Here is a 19,907-nt window from a genome sequence, read left to right on the forward strand (position 1 = left end):
TCAGCAGGAACTTCTCACGGATGCACTAGTGGGAACTAGACCCACAAATTCTGCAAACTATATTCTGACAATAGGGATTCCCCTCAATTGACATTTTCGCCACGACCCACAATGCCAAGTACCCACAATACTGCTCCCGAGCAGGACTGGGACACAACTGTCTCAGATACACCTTCCTTAACAAATGGGAGGCCCTGCTCTGGTACACCTTCCCCCTGATTTTCCTGTTGAGTCGTGTTCTACGTAAGATCAGACAAGACAAATCCAGAGTCATCTTGATTGCACCAACATGGCCCAGACAAACATGGTTCCCATATCTGACCCAGTTGTCTGTCAGATCACGAACCCTTCCCCTCCTGCCTCACCTACTGACACAGGATACAGGACGCCTCCATCACCCCAACTTTCCAACACTTTGTCTCAAGGCATGGCTAATCCAGGGATGACAGAACTCAAAACATGCTGCTTCAAGGAGGTCCAAAACATTCTACTTAACAGCCGACATCCCTCCACATGAAAAACATATGCACGCAAGTGGCAAAGATTCTCCATTTGGTGCCTAGACAAGCAAACCATTCCACAATCGGCTCTGTTACCTACTATCCTTGAGTACATATTGACACTAAAAAAATCGGGCCTCTCAACTAGCTCACTCAGAGTGCACTTATCAGCTATCACCACCTTTCACGACAAGGTGGACAGACTCACGGTCTTCACCCATCCACTGACTAAGCACTTTCTCAAGGGTATAGAGAACACTTACCCCACATTAAGGGACCCGACCCCTATGTGGGACCTCAACCTCGTTCTCCATGTCCTTATGGGGAAACCCTTTTAACCTCTAGTGACCTGCTGATTCCGACATGAAGGTTGCCTTTTTTAGTAGCTATCACATCAGCATGAAGGATGGGACAGTTGGGTGCCCTACTGGCACACCCATCTTATACCATGTTCCTCAAGAATAAAGTCACCCTACACCCACACCCTAAATTCATACTCAAGGTCGCCTCCCTCTTCCATCTTAATGAACCCATTTACTTACCTGTATTCTTCCCCAAGCCGCACGCCAACAACAGGGAGGTGTCCCTTCACACACTAGATGTCCGCAGAGCACTGGCATTCTATATAGAGAGAACAAAAACATTCAGAAAATCGTCCTGGCCATTCATATCCACAACAGAATGATCTAAAGGCCAGACCATTTCTAAACAGAGACTTTCTAAATGGATCTCTTAATTGTATCAAACTATGTTACCAAAATTACAATTTGCAAGCTCCTTCTGGACTTCGTGCACACTCCACTAGAGCTATGTCCACATCCATAGCCTTTCTCAAACATGTACCCATCATAGGTATTTGTAAAGAAGCTGCCTGGGCATCGCCCCATACTTTCACCAAACATTATGGAACAGCAGTCAGCTGCAGACACTCACTTTGGTCAGTCGGTGCTCTTCACCATACATACATCAGCTCTGAAGCCCCTCCTCTCCATCGAGGGGTACTGCTATTCAGTCACCTAAAGTAGAGCACCCACAGGGACACTCCTTGAAGAAGAGAAGGTTACTCAACTTGTGCAGTAACTGAGGTTCTTGAAGATGGTTGTTCCTGTGGGTGCTTCACTACCCACCCTCCTCCCCTCTGCTTTGGAGTTTTGGCTCGATCCTCAGGGGTAGAGAAGGAACTGGTTGGCGGTTGGTTGTGCTCATAGGGTAGCTGCTCGGAGCGGTGCAAGATGGCTGCCGCGCATGTGTTGCTAACCGGGGCCCTGCTACCACAAGTCTCCAGCTAGAAGTGCAGGGTGCCAAAACACGTAAAGTGGAGCACCTACAGAGACAACCATCTCGAAGAATCTCAGTTACTGCACAAGGTGAATAACCTCTTCCCCAGCCAAGCAAATTTTATTATTAGCTAATTGACCCACTACACCCTGGCCCATTATCCACCATTACATTTACTAATGACAAATAAGTACGTTTAGTCTAGAATTTCTGCTGAAATGATCGGTAGTGAAATAGTACTGATACACTACAAGACTTCATTATTACAGCTCTGTGTATGTGTATTGTTACATACATTAAGGTGTATGGGGTAATTTACGTCTCTCTGAGTTATTGTTTCAGGCTGCCTGCAGACTCAGGCAGATATCAGTTGCTGCATTCGTTTAAGTTCAGTTCACAATCTGAAGGTTTTAATCACAACCATAATAGCTAGAGATTTAGGGCTTTGTAAATTATTATACCTGATGCCCTGGTCTTTAGTAATGAAAAAGGGGGTAATAGCTAGAATATATATATATAAAAAACCCTCTCACCCCTATGGGTGGTATGTGTCTTCCTCAAACTCGGGCCCTCTACCAGAGGCCTGGGAGTTTGAGGGTTCTGCGCAGTATCTTAGCTGTTCCTAGCACTGCACTCTTCTGGACAGAGAGCTCTGATGTTGTTCCTGGGATCTGTTGGAGCCACTCGCCCAGCTTAGGAGTCACAGCCCCGAGTGCTCCTACCACCACTGGGACCACTTTGGCCTTCACTTTCCACATCCTCTCTAGTTCCTCTTTCAGGCCCTGGTACTTCTCCAGCTTCTCATTTTCCTTCTTCCTGATGTTGCTGTCACTTGGCACTGCAATACCTATCACCATCGCTGTCTTCTGGTCCCTATCTATTACCACGATGTCTGGTTGATTGGCCAGTACCTGCTTGTCCGTCTGGATCTGGAAGTACCACAGAATCTTAGCCCTGCTATTCTTCACAACCTTCTGTGGAATCTCCTATCTGGTCTTGGGAGGATCTAGCCTATACGCTGTGCAGATGTTCCTGTACACAATGCCAGCCACCTGGTTGTGCCGTTCAGTGTATGCTGTTCCTGCCTGCATCTTACATCCTGCCACTATGTGTTGGACTGTCTCTGATTCCTGTTCCTGTGCTGCTATAATCAGTGCCTCAGTGCTGTCTTTTAGTCCAGCCCTTTCCAGCCACTGGTAGGATTTCCCAATGTCAGCCACCTCAGCTATCTGTCGATGGTACATCCCATGCAGGATCTTGTCTTGCCATGGCACTTCTTCTGCTTGGTCTTCCTCCCAAGTCTGCTGCTGCCTCAGGCATTCTCTCAGCAGCTCATCTTTGGTGGCCATCTTACTGATGTACTCCTGGATGCTTCGGGTTTCGTCCAGGACAGTGGCTTTGACGCACACCAAGCCCCGCCCTCCTTCTTTCCAGCTGGTATACAGTCTCTGGGTGTTGGACTTGGGGTGGAAACCTCCGTGCATTGTGAGGAGCTTCCGGGACTTCACATCGGCAGCCTCCATGTCCTCCTTTGGCCAGCTCACTATACCGGCAGGGCGTATCTGTTAATGGCGTGGATCTTGTTTTTCCCACTGAGCTGGCTCTTCAGGACCTGTCTTATCCTTTGATGATACTTGGATGTTGCTGTCTTCCTTGTCTCCTCATCGTGGTTCCCATGTGACTGTGGGATGCCAAGGTACTTGTAGCTGGTCTGTATGTCTGCTATGTGGCCCGCTGGTAGTTCCACCCCATCAGTCTTGACTACCTTCCCTCTCTTCACTACCATCCGGCCACACTTCTCCAGTCCGAATGACATCCCGATATCCTCACTGTAAATTCACATCAGGTGGATTAGCAAGTCGATGTCTCGTTCATTCTTAGCATACAGCTTGATGTCATCCATGTAGAGGAGGTGGCTGATGGTAGTTCCACTCCTAAACCCATACCCGTATCCAGTCCTTGTAATTATCTGGCTGAGGGGGTTTAAGCCTATGCAGAACAGCAGTGGAGACAGTGCATCACCTTGGTATATGCCGCACTTGATGGCCACTTGTGCAAGCTGCCTTGAGTTGATTTCCAGTGTTGTCTTCCATAGTCCCATTGAGTTCTTGAGGAAGGTCCTTAGTATCCTATTGACTTTGTGTAGCAGCAGACATTCACAGATCCACGTGTGCGGCATTGAGTCGTAGGCTTTCAGTAGTCAGTCCAGGCTGTGCTCAGATTGGTCTGTCTAGACCTTGAGTCTTGTGTGACTGCTCTATCTATGAGCAACTGGTGTTTTGAGCCTCTGGTGTTGTTCCCAATGCCCTTCTGAGCTGTGCTCATGTACTGGCCCATATGGTCCTGTAGCTTGGCGGCTATGATACCTGATAGGATTTTCCATGTTGTGGGGAGGCAGGTTATTGGCTGGTTCTATTCCCTTGCAGGGATCTTTCATGATCAGCACTGTCCTTCCTTGTGTTAGCCAGTTTGGGTGGGAGCCTGCTGCCAGCAGCTGGTTCATCTGTGCTGCTAGGCATTCATGCACTGCTGTTAGTTTCTTTAGCTAGTAGGTGTGGATCATGTCTGGTCCAGGTGCTGTCCAGCTCTTCATGTTCTTGACCCGCTGCTGGATGTCTTCTACTGTGATGGTAACTGGTTTCTGTTCTGGGAGATTGCTGTGCTCTGTTTTCAGGTCCTGCAGCCACTTTGCACTGGTGTTATGAGTCTTCTCTTTCTCCCATATGTTCTTCCAGTACTGTTCAGTTTCTGCTGTTGCACTGTAATTGGGAGTACATCTTAGATGGTTCTTTAGAGAACAGGGCATTTACTTTTTTGGCCTCTTCTTCTCTAGTGTATCTCCTTAGCCTGGTAGCCAGTGCTGTGAGCCTTTGTTTAGCAGTCTCTAGGGCTTCAGATGGAGTCAGGCCCTTGTATTTTTTCAGTAGCCGAGTCTTATCCTTAATCTCTACACCCTTCTGTAGTTCCACCAGCTGACTAACTTCTCTCCGAGTCACCTTGGTCTTATCCTCCAACCTCATTTTCCAGGGTGGGTACATACTGTTGTTCTTCTTGATCGTATAGCCAAGCATCTCCAGGATTACAGAGGCTGTAGCGTATACCAGTTCATGCGTTTGAGTTATGGTGGTAGTAGGGATTGTCATGAGGGCTCTATTGGCATCTTCTAACATACTATCTGATGGTACTTCTCCACTGAGCCTTGGTAATTGGTCTCGAGGATTGACTGTAGCTAGTTTCTCCATGATCTTATGCTTCATATCAGGTGCTGTGCTCTGCAATGGAGGGGGTGGCAGTGAAGTTTCAGCTTTGGGCTGCACATCCACTTGTTCTTCCAGGCCTTCTTGAGTCTGGGATGTAATGTGAAGTTGGTCTATCTCAAGCTGTGAGAGCAGCTTCCTCTTTACTATGTTGAAGCGTTGGGTAACTAGCTGTTTCTCAGTAAGTGTGGATGTAGGTTTTTTGTCTATCCATAGTCCCCTCATACGTTTCATATATCCCCTCTCATTAGGTCTACTGTTATAGTAGCATTCCATCAATTCCATGTTCTCTTGTCTAGTCCATGAATGGTTTGTTCCAGTAGCCCACTTATCGTCAGATTGTCCTGGTTCCTCAACAGCTGGCGCGGACCTTGTTAATCCGGGCGACGTCCGAGCCGGTATGACTCTCCTAGTTCGTGTTGCTCTCATATGAGGTAGGCAGGTGACGCCTTAGGGGTACCAACCGGGATTTGAACCCCGGTCTCCCGTATCAAAGGTGTGTGTGTGTGTGTGTGTGTGTGTATATATATATATATATATATATATATATATATATATATATATAGACGCAAAATTATTCTTATGTAGAATGTTTTCCATATGGTGTTTAAAGGTCTCAGTCTGATATTTTACTGGATTTCAAAAACAGTAGAAAGAGGGCAGATGCATATGTTTTGAAAAAAAACTAACCATTTCTGCCTTAGCTCCTTAAACTTTATATTATGTTAACATCCATTCTTTCCTTTCTTTTTCCTGATAGTGATAACCTGCTAAGGAGAGCTGCGTGCCAGGAAGCCCAGGTAATACCATTTAATGTGATACAATTAGATTAAAATCCCCATCTTATCTCAGTTGTGCAGGACTCCTGAGATTCTCCCAGCAAGTTTCATCTACATGACAAGCCTGACAGGGATGCTGGCTGTGTTGTTTGTTTTGCGTGGTTGTGGGTTTTTTGTTTTGGGGGTGAGGGGAGGGGTTGCTACGAAGCCACAGGATGAATGAGGCCCCCTTCCTTCAACACGCTGGTATACTTAATTGTACCTGTAATTCAGTGCCATAATAAACAATGCAATTGCATCATTAAGGTAGTTCTTGGTACTATTCAGTTTGCATGGTCCTTCAGTTATGGAGATTTAATTGTTCCATCTGTCTGCAAAGTGATGGTGAAGAGGAAATGGATTGACAGAAGTGGAGACTGAAATTTTATATATACCATAGAACAGGTACGGCAGAAACCATATAAGGTGCTTCATGCTAATTTTAACCTAGAGAGATTATCTCTGGGGCTGATGGAATAGTCAAGTATCCTTGCCCATTCAATCCTGTGTGTGTCTATCAAGGGTATCAGTTGTGGTGGCTGATTTTGTAATATTCCTACTTGTCCACAAGGAAGTGGACGAAGACCATCAACTTATTTCACATAGGATTCTAGTGAAAGTCTGCGTGGTTGTCCTTTGGGAGCATTGGCCTCACTACTTTCTCTTTACACATCTACTCCTGCCATCTGGGGTCTGTAAGGCCAGTTAACTAGCGAAGACTTCTTACTGTAGTGTTCCTGCAAGGGAAGCCTGCTCTTACCAAGTATTCTTTCATTGGGTAGGTGCTGTTTTCCAGGGACTGCGCCACTGCACACTCCATTCTCATCCCACTGTTGACACAGTAGATATTTCAAGAGTCTTACTGCCTTCTTGCCCATGCCAACCAAAGCTTGTTCTGATCATGCTCCCCATGCCAGAACCCTGACAAGAGCCCTCGTAGGGCTCTGAACCATCGCCCATCACTATAGTATTGGCCTGCCGAGAGGTGTGGGTGTAAATTATTTTTCTCCTCAGACATCTTCGCCCAAAGTAACTGCTCACTAGTGAGGACCACAGGGAAACCCCAATTTAGACAAAGTGCTGCGAGGAAGAGTGTTCTTAGCAGGGTGACCCAGGCTGTGCAGCTTCTCGCCAGAAGAGAGTCTATGGACCCCAAGCCTGATCAAAGTATAAGAGAACCTTTTCAATAGCCAACCTTTCCCCATGAACTCTACTCAGAACAAATCAATGTATTTCCCGACATTTATACATTCAAATTCTCCACTAATTCTGATAGAAAAGGTCAGTTGCTCTAGACTCTTATGCTTTCTCTGGTCTTGCTCAGTGCTTAGATAACAAGTGATAAGTGCCTTATATGTCACCTCCAATAAATAGCGGTTAGTACCTCACTACCTGAAAGATGCTGCCAGATTGGAGGGAGTTCACGGAAGAGTAAAGATGAATAAGGGGTTTGAGGGATTGATTTGATTTATAAGGAAAGTATCTGGTAAATATGAAATTAAAGTATTAGAGTTAACTTAAGTTTGATTAAGGAAGTGTACGGGTGTTGTAAAGAAAGGCCCTGACTAGCAAGTAGAAGGAATGGCTTGAAAACAGTGACTTATAAGGCCAGAAGGAATAAAGTAGGGAGGATGTCTGGTTCAAAGAATAACTAATGAGACAAGGGGAAGTGTCTAAAAAGAAGGCCTCTGACCAGTAGAAGTGACTGCAGATGGTTTTAAATAAAACAAAAGAGAATCTGTCTTAAAATGAGCCAACATGGCCGTTCCCACCTCACACACCAGGTTTAAAGCCTATCTGAATCCAGGTACAATGGGAAAACTGTTGGGCAGCAGGAGGAGGAGAGGAAAGGAGGTTGTAAATCTTATCTGGATTAAGACTGGAAAGCAGGGTGAAACTGTTTCAGTTTGGTTTTTCGCTAAAGTCGGTACCTGGCAGTGACATCACTTGTTTGTTAAAGGATATAAAAAGTAAACTCTTAAAGGGTTCATTGCTAATGCCTGCCTGACCACGTCGGAGCTGACCACTATGAGTCTAAGTACCCCTAGGTTTAGCCCATTTGTAAGTGTCTTGATCAAATACTTAGAAATGTTTTGTTACTGTTTGGATGTAGTAAATTGCCTGTTATTTAGGGGTTTTAGGTATGTTTAGAGCAATTGTATAAGATTTGGCCTTTGGACTTAATAAAAGAATTTATGGTTAAATTAGTGTTTGGTGGTTTTCCATATTAATATTTATCATTTCAAATATTATTGATAATTCCAACAGAGAGCTTAAAAGAACTAAATGTGTATAGTGTCAGAAGGATGTCATTGCAAAGAGGGAGAGTTGCTTAGGATGGAACAAGGAGATAGAACTACCCTAGAAGTAATGGAATTTAAATTAAGGAAAGATAAATTTTACCTGTGTATTGGGAAAGTCATAAAGATGGAATATGTTAGATTATGGATTAGTCTCATAAATGAACAGGTGGAAACACCATCTCTTGAGACACTTAAAAACTACAGTGGATAAAGCGCAGGAGGCTGTCCTGCAGAGAACTATCTTGCATTGGAAAGGTGATAGACTAGGTGGATGAGTAGTTCTTTTCAATCTCCAATTTCCATAAGTGTATTTATCATCAAAATGGTGGTGCTGAGTGTGACATCAAAACATATATTGAAGCAGCAGCAAGATCTGATAGGATCAGACCTCTAGCCGGTAAGATGCTTAGGAAGAGAGTAATGTTTAATTGTTTGCAAAGTGCCATGCATCCTTCTGATGTCGTTTAAATAATAAAAATCCAAGGAAGACAGACTAAAAGACCCATCACAGTGAAAGGATGATACAAGAGATACTAATTTTTAAAATATCAATTCTTCATTGAATTATTAAGCATATTGCAAGTCTCGTGCATACAGACTTCAGGAAGGAGCAAGCTCCATGCTAAAGTGACCAGTATATCTACATTTCAAGCAAAGACTTCATCAGGGTATGGTGATTTGAACATTCATCACCTTGTGATGTCATATGACCATCTAAAATTCTACTTTATGGAACCCACCACATCACTGAAAACTTTTTACAACTCCTCCTTGTGAATGTTAGCTGTCATTGACCTGCATATGTATACTCGTTTGCAAATGTGATCTGATTGGCTGACATTGTTCTGAATCTTACTCTTGTTGGACCTCTGAGGACGTTAAGGAACTTTCTCTTTTGTCACATTGCTCTTCAGCTGCTTTCTCTGTAAAACAGGGATTATAATACACCTTAAAGTGGTGTAGTAATATTTGTGAAGCGTATTTGTATGAAAGGTGCTATATAAGTGAAGAGTAAAAGAGTTCGACTATTGGTAGGTAACATGAAAGAGAAACTGACCTTCTCAAATGTTATCTTAAAATGTATTATTACATCATTTTAAAATATGCTCCTGTGTTGTTTTCTTGACGTTGGACTCTTAAACAGTTTTTAAAAACTCTTCTATTTATTATTTTTAATTTCCCCTCTTTAAAACAGGAATTTTCTACAGAAATACCTTCAGGTATATCACATAAAGAGATGATTGTCATTAGTCATAAATCATAAGTGACAGGTTGTTTGTTTAGAATGAATAAATATATCACATTTCCCCCAGAGTGAATAATTAATTGTTTTTAACAGCTATAACATACCAGGGGACTATTGATGAGGGCCCTCATTTTCGCTGATTTCCCTTAAACAATTGTAATAAAATTTGATCAGTGGCTTTTCCCAGATGTTTTTCAAATAAAACTTAAAAGCTGATGGTTTGATTTCCCCACCACGTTTCTTCTCCCCAACAACCACTTTCATACACCCTTTTCCTTTCCCTGCTTTTCCAGTTGCTTTAAAAAGATAATTGAATTTTGTTTTTTAATTGTATAATTTTTTTCTTAGTTCGGGTTCCCATAATAAAGGTGGTGATTGGAGTTAATTACTATTTTGAACAGCTAATCACTAAAAGAATGAGATTTTTTGTATGTAGTGGGTACCTTGTTTGGCATCACAAAATGCTTTGAAGAGGTTCCCAAGTAAAAGGAGACAAGGATCATCTTTTCCTTTGTACAGTACCTAGCACAATGGGGCTCTGGTCCAGGACTGGGGCTTCTACGTGCTACTTTAATACAAATAATAAAAAATAATAATAAAGGCTGTAAGGGTTTGGTATGGGAGTGATGATGCCTTCCAGTGAGCGAAGGAGGGAGTTTTACAGAGGGGCAGCAGCACAGGTGAAAGCACAATCTTCCCTTGCCCATCCCCACAACGAAGAATTGTGGGAAGAGGACAGAAAAGTGACCAGGAATGGGGTGAGCAGATGGTATGAGAGGCTGAGTGGAGGCTCATGAAGAGCTCTGAGAACCACGAGCGCTATTTAGAACTGGGGACAGAGGTGGGATAGGAATCCACTGATGGAGTCTGAAAATACAGGCCTGGGAAGGTGCTGCTCTATGTAAGAGCAAGTAGTCTGGTTGCAGCGTTCCTTCCCCCTTTAGATGAAAGCTTAGAAGATATGAATTTAAGGAGAATGTACAAGACAGAATACCAATAGCTTAGTAAGTGATTACAGTCTTAGTAAGGATTTTAGCAGGAATGGGGTCAAAACAAGGGCAAATTCTGGCCATGCTGTGTAGGTGGTAGTAGGTAGACATTAAAGAAATATGTAGGAGGGAAAAGAAGTTTAGAATCAAGAATAACTCCCAAGATTTCTGTCAGTGGCAGGACAATTTAGGTCTGAAATAAAGAATAGTAGTGGGAGTCAGAGACTTAAGAGACAAAGAGGATTTTTTGCTCAGGAGGACTTTCAGCCTTTGAAATTTCCTGTGTCACTGTAACAAGGAATTACTACTACTAATAATAATTAATAGTAGGCTCTGCTAATATGAGAACCTATGTGGTAGGCCTGACAGTGAAGGCATTTGTATGTAGTGTGGGGTGAGGGTATGATGATGATGTTTGTTATACGTTATTTAAAACTCTAGTAACAGGTGACTTTGTCGAGAAACTCTGTTTCCTCCTTTTTTTTCTTCTTATTTAGGTGTTTGGCAACCAGCTGATTCCTTCCAACATGCAGGTGAAGAAAGCAACAGTTTTTCTCAATCCAGCAGCTTGCAAAGGGTAAAGTTCTCCTTACACTTCATTCCCCACATCCCATGCACCCCTTCTTTATACTTCTAAACTGTCCTTCATTGTGAAGGCCAGCCATCCTGTCAGGCTCAAGTGTGTCTCCACTCCACTCAAACCTGGTATTATCTAACTCTTACTTACGCCAGTTGCACCAGAAATGTTGGATCAAGATATAGGTGTTGTTTATGTTAAAGGAATGAATCTCAACTCATTTTAAGCTTCCTCCATTGCTGGTTTTCTTGTTTCCTGCTTTGGGGCCATCAGTATTCCCTTCCTGCAAGTGATCTTGATTTCCTCCCCAGTAACAATAATGACCAATAATAGTGTCTTCCACATTTGTGATGGTCAGAGATAACCAATGACCCTGTTGCATGGAAGCCAGCCATTGGGGGAGGGTCCTGCCCCATACCATGCCACTGAACATGGTATACATGCTTCAATAAGACACCGAGTTGGGTTTCTAGAGAATGCCAACAGTTGTCTTGAAAATTGTGTTGGTAAAAATGGTATGCTTGCTGGCAATGCATGTGTATATCCCTGCCGACTGGCTATACTACCTGTCACATCTGGGGAGGGGTCCAGTGAATAATATTAAAGGACAAGTGAGTTACCTGTCCTGGAAGTACTTTGTCTCTCGTGTTTTGTCCTATGGCGCTGGGGTGGACATGTGAGAAACCACTCATCTTTGAGAAATGTACAGTGTCCATAATTGAAAGTCTCCGTTTTCTATTCCCCGGGCTCTGTTCCTTGCAAGTAATGTATAATTAATGGCATAGTTATTTTATTATGCAGTTCCAGGCATAAAATGCATGCATGCTTTACCAAAACAAGGTCAGGTAAAGTTTTTGGTTTTAACTTACTAAATAATATATAGAACAAGTAACTTTAAAAATATTTCCCCTTTAAAACTAGAATTTGCTTCCTTCATGACTTTAAGGCACAGTGCTCCATAACACATTAATTGTGTGTTAAATAATAAATTACTCTTTCAAGCTCTTGTTTTGATTATTACTAATTATTTTTGGAACATGTTTTAAAAAACTCCTTTGCATTTATAAAGACTGCATAAAAAAGTTGACACACTTAAGAATCAGTCTAGAAAATTCATACATTTGGACCAAAACAAAACCCACCTCTTGCGACTGACTTTTGACAGACAGGCTGAAAGACTTGTTCCACAGAACATGTACTCTTTTTTTGTTTGGTTTTTTTGCTTTGAATTTTCACCACCTCCCTCCCCTTCTCCTCAGTGATTAAATAATTTCCCCCTTACTTTCTCCAGAAAAGCAAGAAACCTTTTTGAAAAGAATGCCGCCCCAATTTTACATTTATCTGGCTTGGATATAACCATAGTTAAGGTAAGACCTTATCTGTTACGTTAACCTGTGTGTAATGCTGAGAACCTGGACTGATGCTGAGTTTTTAAACTTTCCTGTTAATTTAAAGACAGTTTGAATTCTTTTTAATTTCCAGTAGAGTTGACTGAGGATACGTGTATGTGTGTGTGGGTGTGAGAGGCAACCCTTCTATAACTGATATTTGAGAGGAGACTCCGAAATATTTGAGTGTCAGATGGTAATACAGACACACAGTCCACACTGTCCTTGGAATTACCAGTTCTGCCTCAACATGTAAAATTGACGTGAGAAAGTTTTGCAATCCAGCTGAGAGCTACAGATTAATTAAAAATAATCCTGCATACCTTAATGGCTCCCCCAAAATGAATGATTTTCTCTCCTGAGGGGGATGCTAAACTACAAAGTGGCATGAATTTGCAAAGAGCCTTCACTGGAAAGAAAAAGAAAAGCAAATATGAAGGGTTCCTGCTGTTTCTGAAGAATCCTTGAAACTGATATGTTGGCTGTTTAGTATTCATTACACACTGGCAATAAAAACTGCTCTTTGGAAGATATGTGTACTCTTATGTATGTATATTTCTGTCTTGTAGCCTTATTGATGAGGTTGTATTGTTATTTCCATGATAAACCCCCTATTTTTATTGGTGTTTTTTCTACTAAAAAAATATAGTGTCAGCCCAAGAAGAAATTCTATTTATTGTATTTATTTTACAAGTCTCTTATCAAACTGCAGCTGTGCTGCTTTAGATTTTACAAGTTTATCAGAATGTGACTGAGCCACTACCACTACAAAAACCGAGGTGTCGCAGGAAGTAGAGTTTGTGGTTCAGTAGGTGGCATTGTACCCTCTTGGTCAACACTGAACCACTTCCCCAGCATGTTTAGAGGCATTATTCTTCTGGATGGGCTGCCTTTTTTGGAGGAGACAAAACTACAGTTTTTAGCACTGATGACCATTAAAAGATCCTGTGATATTTTTCTTTTGCAAGAACAAGAGTGAAAATCCAGGTGTTTGTGTTAAGTTCTTTTTAGACTGCATGCAGTCAATCTTAATTCTCCATGCAGTTTCCGCTGAATACAACTATATTCCAAATACATCTGTCTGGGGTTCACTGTGGCATGTGAGCTGCTGCTTCATCAAGAAGTGCTGTTAAACAGGGGACTTGTTTCACTCATCATTGAAGTGATTTCTGTTCATGTAATGTAATAAGTGCTTGGTGTTTTGACAAGACCAATAATAGAGCAAATCGTATGCATCACAGACTTATCTGTGGATGTGCGGCTATAGGCATGGTAAGCTGAGTTTCTGACCCTTGGTCTCCGTTGGTATCTCAGACAGATTACGAAGGACAAGCAAAAAAGCTGCTGGAATTGATGGAAAATACAGACCTGATCATTATTGCAGGAGGGGATGGAACTGTACAGGAGGTACTGTGGGAGCTTTCTCCTGGCTTGTATATAAAAAGTCACAGTACCATATTGGGGATAGAAAGATGGAGGGTTGTGTAACATAGTTGCAGAATGCTGTAGTTCTGATTTGAGACATGTTCATTCCAAAACATGCCGTGGATTAGTTTTGACAATGAAACCACTTGAGAGTTACTGGGCAATAAAGAAATCAGAAAATGCTTTCTCAAGCAACTGATATTCATAGTAGCATAACTCAAACTCTGTGAAAAGACACACCCTCCTATGCACACACATCCCATCACCTTTGGGTTAAAACTAGTCTGCAGATATTCCACACACAAACCAGAAAGGTATAATGACTGAAAAGGGGGGTTCATTGTCCTGAGCAAGGGATACAGACAAAGAATGTTTAAACAGTTACAAAGAATACAAAACAGAGTGCTCTTTGTGTGGAGTAATTTCATATTATATAGGTGATTAGCCCCGGAACAGATTACCAAGGGAAGTAGTGGATTTTGTATGCCTTTCTGGAATAGGGTGATGAGGTGTCCTGATTTTATAGGGACAGTCCCGATTTTTGGGTCTTTTTCTTATATAGGCTCCTATTACCCCCCATCCCCGTCCCGATTTTTCCCATTTGCTATCTGGTAACCCTGTTCTGGAAGATATGTTTTAGATTGTGGTCCCTTCTGGCCTTAAAATTGATTATTTTTTTAGCATTTCCTCATGTGTTAAGAGCACACTGAGTGAAATCATAACACATGCACAAGCATCTGGTTCTGTTACATCCTTAAATGCATATGTTGACTTCAATCCGTGATTGTACATTCAAATCCCTGCCATTCTCTATGGTGGGTACAGAAAATTTACCCCTTTCTGTGTAAGAAACTACAGCTCCTTTCATAAAACATTGGAGGCCTAATAAAAGTGCATCTTTTCTGAACAGCAAATGTCTGCATTTCATAGGTTTCTACTGTAACTGCACAAAAGAATCCAAAAGCCAAATATTTCCACTATCTTTCAGGTCATAACTGGACTCCTCCGCAGAGCAGATGAGGTGAGGGTGTTTGGTTTTTATTTATTTTTTTTAATTTATATCTGAGGGGGACATCCCAGGCATTCAGTTGGGCCTCTTGGTCCAAGCACACTCCTGCAGATAATCCAAGGCTAGCTTGCTGTTTAATGAGTCAGCCATGGTAGTATCCTGCAGTTTTGCCCACTTCCTTTCTCTCTCTCCCATTTTCAATTAGTGGAATGGCTCTCAGCCCAAACTGTTGGGGGGCTTCTAGTTACAGAGCAAGGAATGTGCAGAAGCCAGACAAAACTTTCAGAGGCCTGTGTCCCAATTGTGACTGGTTTTTCGTTTGGCAATAGAGCTGTTGAAAAAAATACAAGTGATTTTCTGTATTTGTGACCTAAAACTGAAATCAGTGCGGCTGTGCTCCTACTCCTTTTATGCTCGCTTAACGTAGGTATTCAAGCAGTCAATTTCTACTTACATAAATGGTTGCAGAAAGCAAATTTTAAGGGCTAACGCTAGAATACTTGCACTGGAAGCAATTATATGTTTTACCAGGGATGGTAAATTAACAAAGCAGGGGAGCAGTGCTTCCAAAATGTCTTGGCAGAACCCTTGCAAAAAGGCAATGAAATGATCCAGACAAGGATCTGATGATCCTCTTGGCAATTGGAATTGTGCCTGCTTACACAGCTACTTTTGTCTGACTGTGACCAGACAACCATTTTATATTTAAACTTTGCAAATAAGCCAGTAATTTTTAAAAGGGACTCTGTGAACGTAAAAAACGAATGACGACAACAAAACATTTTTCTCTGCAGTTTTTTGTACTACTTATTGTTGCAGTTGACCCATAAGTTCCCTATCATTGAAAGAGAGTGGAGAAAAAAGAATGAATGTTCTGTTTTCTCCATTTGTTTACTTTGAGCGTTTGATAGCATTTTGAAAGATAAACTGCATTTCAATGCACTATGCTAATTTACAGTAGCCCAGAATATTTTGTATGCTGCATTATTCTGCAGGGTGAGGGAGTTCATTGTAGCATAGTTAGAGCTTCTGATTCTGCATTTCATGGGCCACAGAATTCTCCTACCTCACAGAATTTTGTCCCTACTGACAATCCACATGCTAGAGGAAATGATTTCCTGCAGATCTGCCCACCTGCTTGTGCTATGTCTTCCCTTTGCGGATTGTCTCTTAACAACACTTCTGATTATAGGAAGAGCCCATTAAAGGCGCTAAAGAGATGCCCTTTTTAGTAGAGTAGGAAGGCAAGGTAGGAGCAAGTAGGCCTACAAAGAGCCAATCTTTTGCAAGCTATAAAATGACACTGTGTAGAGTGAGAAGAGGGTGCTAGGAAGTGCAAGGGCTTACAAGTGAGGGCTAGCAGGTAAAAGTGATAGCAGAGGGATACAGTTTTAGCTGATGTGGAATTGCAGTGTCACAGTGCTACAAGCTACAGTACCCAGCAGAGCGAGAGAGAGAAAGAGAGAGAACATTGTGATATACAGTAGTTTACATTGTTTTGCTTACACATTTCAGGGAACAGTTATTGTGGTGTGGTGATGCACTAGCTTGCTCCAGCAACAAGGCCTTTACTGCACCATGGGCCTGAAAACAACGCAGGCAATGACTTCCACAATCAAAGCCTCTGCTGTATCAATTCATGCTTTTTCTTTTGAGGAAATCTTTGTCATGCAAGGTTTCTCTACCAAGAGGGCTTCTGCAAAGATAAATGAGATTCAGTGCAGCAGGGCTTCAAATGCCACCTTGAGTTGCAGAGAGATGGCAGATTGCTGACAGAATCCATGCATTAGGTAGTGTGTATCTGCCAACCTGTGTGTAATAATGCTCCTAATGATTACAGAAAGCTCCTTTGTAGCCAGTTGGCACTGGTGGGTTTAGAGATTCTGATGCCATGTTCTGAGTCATTATGTGTTTACTGCCTTGTTTCGGGAAGTGCCTGACAGCTTAATGCCAAGGGGGCAATAGTCCCCACAGGAAGCTTAATTCAGCTGATGCAAATGTGAATTTACTTCCCTCATGTTTCCAGGCTACCTTCAGTAAGATTCCTATTGGATTCATTCCCCTTGGAAAGACCAATACCCTGAGCCAAACCCTCTACCCTGGAAGCTTAAACCAAGTCCAGTAAGTTTTGCATATGAGAGGGGAGATTTGGTTTTATTTTTGAGGGGGAAATGCTGCTTGGTAGTTTGGATTTTTCAGATCTTTCTTCTATTATCCCTCCTCCCTTTCTCTCTGGGTTACACAGTAATCGGTAGTCTTAAGGACCTGATAGTCAATGAAATTTAAGGCAAATTTAAAACTCATGGAAGGAAATATTTTTTCTTAGGATGCGTAGTTTATCCTGTGGAACTCCCAACCCCAAGATATTCTTGAAGTCAAGAGCCTGGCAGGATTCAAACAAGGATTGGGCATTTATATGGATAATGAGACTAGCCAGAGATACAATAGACAAAACAACCCAACGGTTTTGGAAAGGATACAAGTTCTCCTGCTTCAGTGTATGAGCCAGTATTTACCTAGTAGGTGCTAGGAAGAAACTTCCCCAGTATATAGGACAATATATCCTATATATGCCCACTGCAGGGCTTCTTGTGCTTTCCTCTGAAGCATCTGTTTAAGATTCTCCTGGTCACCAGGAGACAAGATAGTGGACAAAACAGACCATGGGTCTGATTCAGTCAGGCAATAATCATATTTCTGCATTTCGCTATGTTAAACATAAGCTTATTTTTCTGTTTGTTTTAAAAAAAAATTAATTAACCAACTTTTCTTCCTCTCCTCATGTTTTTCTATTCCAATTTCTCCCATATTAATGGATTTATTCCCTTCACTGTGAGCTCTGTTCACTCTTGTCACTGTAACTCATTAGCATTGTGCTCTGTGGAAGCATTGCTGGTATACACAGTGCCTGCAAGCCAAACTGGCATAACATCTGATCCTTCATTAAAATTCCCAGAGTGCTTTGCAGCTCAACAAGATGGACTATGCTCTAATCAACAGTAGAATAAAAATAATTTATGTTTGGGATTTGAAGAAGCCATTTGAATTGAGAAATCTTATTGTCTGTTGATAACAAATTGCATAATGGAGGACCACAATATATTGGTGGAGTTGAAAAGAGTTTGTCAATAAGCTGCTTAACAGCCCATGTTAGTAACAGAACCTGAGTGCAGACATAAGAATGATAAACAGTAACATTTTAGCTATTTGGACATTGGTTCCTCCTTTGCTTATTGGACTTAAATTCTGAGTTCAAAAGCCATAAAGAGCCAAGAAATGGACAAAAAGGTTCCTTTTCCTTCTTTAATGGACTGATTCAAGGCCCACTGAAGCAATGGAAAAACTCCTATTGACTTCAGTGGATGTTGGATCGACCCGAAGTGTTTTATATATGCAGCTGTCATGGGAAATGTGCACAATCTTGAACTCAGGTCTTATTCGGTGACTGAAGGAGGAAATGTTTAACAGGCTCTGTGGTACAGAATCTTAATTTGTTGAGAGAGGCTTTTGAGGCCCATGTGTCATGGTTTAATATTGACCCTGGGGGATGAACAGCAACAATCATCAGAAGCATGAAGGCTGAGTTAAGATAGGCAATAATGATGAGCACAATATAAGGCTAAAGGAGCGTAGAATAGATTAATTTAGTATAATAACGTACATTAAATCCCTGAATCATTTTTATAAATTACACCATCTTAGAGCAATGGTATTTTTCAATCTCTCCCATATTTTATCAACGGTCACTGTCTTACCTTCAAAGCCTACAAAATCTAAGACACGAGGAATGAATCTTGTCTTGTGCAAGGAAATAAATAGTGTGTTCCCTTGTCCAGATAAGTGCACTGATACACTGCAAAAATAGCAGTAATATGCACCTGTATTTTGACTGAGTTCAATCCTATGCACGGACCTCCAGCACATTCTCTGCTTGCCAATAGTAAAAGAAATTTGCCATTAGAATCCTTAAGGAGGTAGAGAATAGAGTAGGTACATGTTCCTTAAGAGTAATTGGATGATGAACCTCTCTGAAAAAGTTACACTGGCTTTTGTCATTCATTACTGCTGACTCCTTTTGCTTCACAGCCTATAAGAAAATGACACACTGTTTAGATTGTAAGATCTTTGGGGCTGTGACTGTCTCTTACTATATATTTATATAGTGCCCAACATAGTGGGGCCCTGATCTTGATCGGTCTCTGGATGCTACTGTAATACAAATAAATAATACTTCAAAAGCCCACACTGCTTTTTTGTGTCCTTCTGGCTTTTTTTCAGACACATTGCTGATGCTGCATTGGCCATTCTGAAGGGAGAGACAGTTTCACTTGATGTACTGCAGATCAAGGTAAAAAAAATCTGTTTAAAAATGGCACCCTCCACTCACACTTTTAGGTGAAAACAGTACTCTGAACGCTTTTCTGTTTATTTCTCATGCACTCTGGCCATTCCATTCTCCATAATATTGGGGAATCCTGTTAGCTACTGTTTACACAAGAATACTCCCCCTCCAGTCAGTGATGTCATCACTTTGTGCTTATGACATTATTTGTTACAGTGGAAATCCTTTCATTTGCCCTTCTAATGGGTTGCATACAATAAAGTGGGATGTTCTGAGCTAAAGGGAATATTTGAGTATTTAAAAATGTTTTGGGGAGGCTGAAAGTACTCAATGAATGCATAACTTGCAAATGCTGGTATTTCTGGAGGAATGGGATAATAATAACTGTGTGAAATGATTCAAAATACATCTTGTCTAGATATTGGGATTAATAACCTGCCATCGTGGAAAATCTGAGACTGGAAAACCTTTGACCATGCCTGTCGCCTTTCTGAGCACCTCCTTTTTCTGGTATAGCTGTTCTGTGAGCAAACAGCTGTCTTTCCAGCCGGTACTTAGTGGTGCTGTGCAGCACACCTTTCTTTGCGCTCCTGGGCTCCACAAACTGAAATAGTCCTTGCCGGGTGTGCAATCGAAGTGAACGGCTGGCACCTTGGAAACCTTCAGCTATGGTTTCCTCTCTGTTGGAGTAGACAGAATGTACCACTTGAGCTTTGTCCAGCCCTTATTGTTTTTGGTTATTGCAGGACACCCTTGCTATAAAATTTCGCTTCTG

At 41.8% G+C, this 19,907-nt stretch overlaps 1 protein-coding gene across 1 annotated transcript in view; it reads left to right on the top strand.

Moving 5' to 3' along the window:
- The window catches only part of AGK (acylglycerol kinase), a 71,167-nt gene that overhangs the window by 23,372 nt on the left and 27,888 nt on the right, over positions 1 to 19,907 (top strand). The window contains exons 3-9 of the mRNA XM_050918851.1: positions 5,796 to 5,835; positions 10,889 to 10,968; positions 12,260 to 12,335; positions 13,671 to 13,763; positions 14,770 to 14,802; positions 16,817 to 16,911; positions 19,069 to 19,138. Coding sequence (XP_050774808.1) covers positions 5,796 to 5,835; positions 10,889 to 10,968; positions 12,260 to 12,335; positions 13,671 to 13,763; positions 14,770 to 14,802; positions 16,817 to 16,911; positions 19,069 to 19,138 — 487 coding nt within the window. The remainder of the gene's footprint in view (positions 1 to 5,795; positions 5,836 to 10,888; positions 10,969 to 12,259; positions 12,336 to 13,670; positions 13,764 to 14,769; positions 14,803 to 16,816; positions 16,912 to 19,068; positions 19,139 to 19,907) is intronic.

The sequence above is a fragment of the Gopherus flavomarginatus genome, chromosome 1, assembly GCF_025201925.1.
Source record: "Gopherus flavomarginatus isolate rGopFla2 chromosome 1, rGopFla2.mat.asm, whole genome shotgun sequence".
NCBI lineage: Eukaryota > Metazoa > Chordata > Testudines > Testudinidae > Gopherus > Gopherus flavomarginatus.